The sequence below is a fragment of the Drosophila teissieri genome, unplaced genomic scaffold, assembly GCF_016746235.2.
Source record: "Drosophila teissieri strain GT53w unplaced genomic scaffold, Prin_Dtei_1.1 Segkk125_quiver_pilon_scaf, whole genome shotgun sequence".
In the NCBI taxonomy this organism is placed as follows: domain Eukaryota; kingdom Metazoa; phylum Arthropoda; class Insecta; order Diptera; family Drosophilidae; genus Drosophila; species Drosophila teissieri.
The window spans coordinates 683008-687855 of NW_025224991.1; the positions used below are offsets into that span (position 1 = coordinate 683008).

The 4848-nt window shown below is 41.3% G+C and overlaps 1 protein-coding gene across 1 annotated transcript; it reads left to right on the plus strand.

The window, feature by feature from the left end:
* Positions 1-3933: 3933 nt before the first annotated feature.
* Positions 3934-4524, plus strand: LOC122625572. The gene has a single exon (XM_043805660.1). The coding sequence runs from the start codon at positions 3940-3942 to the stop codon at positions 4522-4524; it is 585 nt and encodes a 194-aa protein (XP_043661595.1). The 5' UTR covers positions 3934-3939.
* The last annotated feature ends 324 nt before the right edge of the window (positions 4525-4848 follow it).

The window sequence follows — 4848 nt, forward strand, 5'->3', positions numbered from 1 at the left end:
ATAAGGAGAGGGTCAGCTTTAGCAGGTTGCTCGCGCAGAGAAAAACCAACAGACAATCCCAGTTGTCAGTGGATACGTGAGAATGAGCTAACGCGGATAAACACCCCTGAATCGAGGACTGCAGGGTAGACTCTAAAGGTAGAGCATGACCATATTCTTGGGAAATAGAACTAAAGTTGAAAAAGGGGCTTGCGTTTTTTTGTTGACTAAAAGTCCTTTGTTTTGGAACCGATCTTGAACCCCTCATTCGTAAAAGGGGATTTGGATACGATGGCTTTGGCTTGTGTCAGGGTTGTTAATATAAACTGCCTTGAATAGGTCCCGGAAAGTGGGGCATCGGAGGTAGTCGCCATCGAAGACTTCCGTAACGCAGGGAGGCAAGCGGCATCCGAACGAAATTAGTGGCTGGGAGGGTACTTGCGCGACTTGACGCGTTGCTCTGTCAATAGTTTCGCCAATTTGTGCTGCTCATGACTCGTATACTGAGTAGCAGTAGTCATATTTGGCCTGGAGAAGAGGCAATATGTTCTAGGACTTGCAGCGTATGTAGGGACGGAGAAAAGCTTGATCAGGAATGTTGATCTCGGCTTCGAAGATGCCTTTGCGATCACTGATGGCAATGAATTTGTGCAACGCTGCGCGTGCGCCCGATGGCTGTTCTAAGGATTCCATTTTTTTGATGCTAGCTTGTGTTACCCTTAGGAATTTAGTCCCAACTGCAGAGGGATTTTCGGGGTTTTTCGCTAATGAAGAATCGCCAGACGCTTTCGTTAATGGTCGGGAAATGACAATTCTTGAAGTTGTTTTCGAACTGCTCGATGGAAGGTTCCCTCCTTTCGGAGTGGATATCGCGGCTATGCCTTTTGGACTAGCAGACTTACATAGGTGCTTGCTTAGCGCGAGCGGAGAGTGTGTTTCGTTTGGGTTCTTTTCTTGGCGCAGATGTCCTTTTTTTGTCTCCCTCTATGGGCATGCTCAATTATAAACGGAGGAAAAAAGAAGGCAAGGAGGCCTGCACTCCGCAAAAAAGTGGAAGAGAAAAAGAAAGACAAAACAACCCGGCTCTGGATGGACAAAAGACAAGGCGGAATTCGAGAAAAAATCAGAATTGGAAAATTTGAAACAAATCGCTTTAAAAAAGCTCAAAAATAAATCTCCTGGAAGAAGGAAACAAAATAAATGAATCTGGATATTAATATGGTTCGAAACTATTAAAAAATTAAGTAATATTCTCGATTTCGAATTCAAATTTAGGAACACATGGAAAATCGAGAAAAACGACTGCCAAACACAAATAAAACCAAAACCCGCTAAAAAACTAGCTAGAAGAGCGGAGGGTAATATTAAATAATTATCGTAAATTGGTTGGTTGGATTTTGTCTTTAGGAACCAGACAAAAATTAATTATTAAATTAAATTAATTATTAAATAATTATTTGGATAGGTTTTAAAATATTTGTTTTTGCCTTAGGAACCGGGAAAAAATTTTAAGACCAATTCGGGGAAAAAGACGCTAAAAGGTTGTTGTTGTGATTCGATTGAAGGGTATCGCCTCGTTGTCACTGTGTCCCCGCTGTTTGTGTATGTGTGCCGATATGCCTGCACCTGCTGTCTGAGCGAAGAGGAGACGAGAGAACTTACACTTAAGCAAGCCTATGTAAATCGCGGAAAAAAAGGTAATATTTCTGGTTAAATGTATAAGTATATCGAAACAAAATTGTATACCCGTTACTCTTAGAGTAAAAGGGTATACTAGATTCGTTGAAAAGTATGTAACAGGCAGAAGAATGCGTTTCCGACCATGTAAAGTGTATATATTCTTTCGAGTCGATATGGCCATGTCCGTCTGTCCCTCGGTTCGTCTGTCTGTCCGTCCGTATAAACTACAAAAGCTAGAAAGTTTAGATTAGGCATACAGACTCTAGAGTCATAGACGGAGCATGTTGCCACTCCCACTCCTACGCCGACATACCGCCCAAAACTGACACGCCTATTTTTTTAAAAATGTTTTCTATCGATTTGCCACGCCCACTCTAACGCCCACAAACCGCCAAAAACTGTCAGTGTTGATGACTCTCCTTCGCACTTCCACTAGCTGCATATCGGGTATCAGATAGGGATCTCGACTCTTCTTTATTTTTTTTTCAATTTTGATGTTTAGTTGATTTTTTATATATTATATAAAATAATTATAAAATTTAATTACATTTATAATACACCACTGCGGCTGGGCGAATGTACATATGTTTGTATGTATACTAGACTGACCCGGTGGACTTCGTCCCACCTACCCGTGATTCAATTCTCTGAATTGAACTCTGTGAATGAAAACTCCCCATAAATTTTTAATATTGAAAAATTCAAGAAACAAATTTTACCAAAAAACCAATTATTTTTAAAATTTTTCAATTTCCAGAGCGTTCTTATGTACATATGTATGACAAAGAACGCAATATAAATTACTGCTTCGTTCACGGGAACAAAACAACATCAACATGTGGTTTGGCCATGGCTGTGATATATCAGTCAGTCAGTCAGTGAGGACAAAGCAATTTATATATATACATAGATAAGTTAACGACTTGCTCCCACCCGGAGCCAATGACCCGTTCTGGCTAAGGTAAACAACCTGCCTTAGCCGAGCCCCGCAGACGCCCCTCGCACTTGCGATTAACATGATCGCAACCACAGCACAAACAACGGAAGCGGCAATTGGAGCACAGTGCCAGCGATCATATGCTGCGTAAGCGTTCTCAAGCCGGCACGTCGACGGCGAGTTTGTGCGAAGTAAACGTTCTCTGCAGAAATGCAATGCGAGCGCTTTTGCCAAAGCGCTCCGACGACCGGCATGAGCGCGTGTGCAGCGTAAGCACTTTTACGCCAGCACCGGCGGTTACCCAGGCGGGTTGGCCGAGGCGAACCGATTTGGCGACGACGACAAGCAGAAGTCCAACCCTAATAAAAAACTCAATAAATCAAATTATAGCAATCGACCAACCAACTTGTGTTCTCCTTGTGAAGGGATCGACATCTTAGGTTCTCCTGCATTGTGGATGGCAACTTGCGTTCTTTTATTAAAGAAAGAACATATTCAAGAACAACACCTCATACTCCAAACCCAGGGAATGGTAGGGAATCGATTTATATACTCCATCAAAGTTCAAAAATATGTGAAAATTAGTACTTCGGTAAAACAGCTATTCCTGCACTTTCAAAGAATATTATACATTTATTCTACCTTTGTTGTACCGAGATTTGATGATCCTTTTCATAGAGACCATAACCAAGCCGGTCGGTTACATATTTTACCTAAAAATCGACCGCAAAATCCGAATTTTCTACAAAAAATATCTGCTTTTTTTGCAACCCAAAAAGGGTTCAACTTTGAACTGACAACTCCGTTGTCATCAAAAATTTAAATTTAATTTAGCATTTGTATCTAATGCGCCACTGTGCGCCGCCGCGTATTTTTCGTAGAAATTTCGGACTTTTTTCCTGTATTGGCGGCTTGTTTTTCAATCCCTGACTTTGTAATGATTTTAAATGAATGTATTATTGACTATAGTAATTATTTACTAAAATAAATAATTATTCCATATTGTTCTGGTAATTGTTATATGTGGACTTAGAACAATGAATCAAAACGACATACGTTCTCAGCGACAATGTGAACAAGACGAGGGTTCAACTTTGAACTGACAACTCCGTTGTCATCAAAAATTTAAATTTAATTTAGCATTTGTATCTAATGCGCCACTGTGCGCCGCCGCGTATTTTTCGTAGAAATTTCGGACTTTTTTCCTGTATTGGCGGCTTGTTTTTCAATCCCTGACTTTGTAATGATTTTAAATGAATGTATTATTGACTATAGTAATTATTTACTAAAATAAATAATTATTCCATATTGTTCTGGTAATTGTTATATGTGGACTTAGAACAATGAATCAAAACGACATACGTTCTCAGCGACAATGTGAACAAGACGAGCGCCGGCTCTCTTTACAACGCAACAATGCATACTTTTCTTTCGTCTCACCGCAAATCGGTGATCGAGCACCCTCACCTTCAACTAACTCGAAACTTTTGCCCTCAGAGAACGACAGACCGCGTTCTTGCTCTCCCTCTCTGCCTGCTTCGGCTCACAAGTCGTGGAGCGAAGAGACCGCCTCTCCTACCCCGCTCCTCTCGCAGCGCCAAACGACCGTCCCGGGTAACTGTAACACTGCAATAACGAGTGCAGTGACCTCACTGGCAACTGTCACTGCTACCACAACAACAACTTCGTCAGCGGCCCAACTAATTATCGCTGTGCCAGCTGTAAATAATTCAGCAGCACTGACCGTTTGCAACAACAATAATGCACGCAAAGAAGAATCAAAACAAAAGCAGAAGTCGATTTCGACTGTGCAGACTGGCATGGATCGCTACATCCAAATCAAGAGAAAGCTCAGCCCTCAAAACAATAAGGCAGGTAATCAACCCAAAATCAATCGAACCAACAACGGCAAAGCCAGGAAAAGATAAAACGCAGCCATCATCATATAGAGCGATAAGCTTACTAACATGTCTTTCAAAGCTGTTTGAAAAAATGCTACTCCTTCGGATTAGCCCTCATCTTAGAATAAACAACACACTTCCAACACATCAATTTGGCTTTAGAGAAAAACATGGAACCATCGAACAGGTCAACCGAATCACGTCAGAAATTCGTACTGCTTTTGAACATCGAGAATACTGCACAGCCATTTTTCTAGACGTCGCGCAGGCATTTGACAGAGTGTGGCTCGATGGACTTTTGTTTAAAATAATCAAGCTGTTGCCCCAAAACACACATAAGCTACTGAAGTC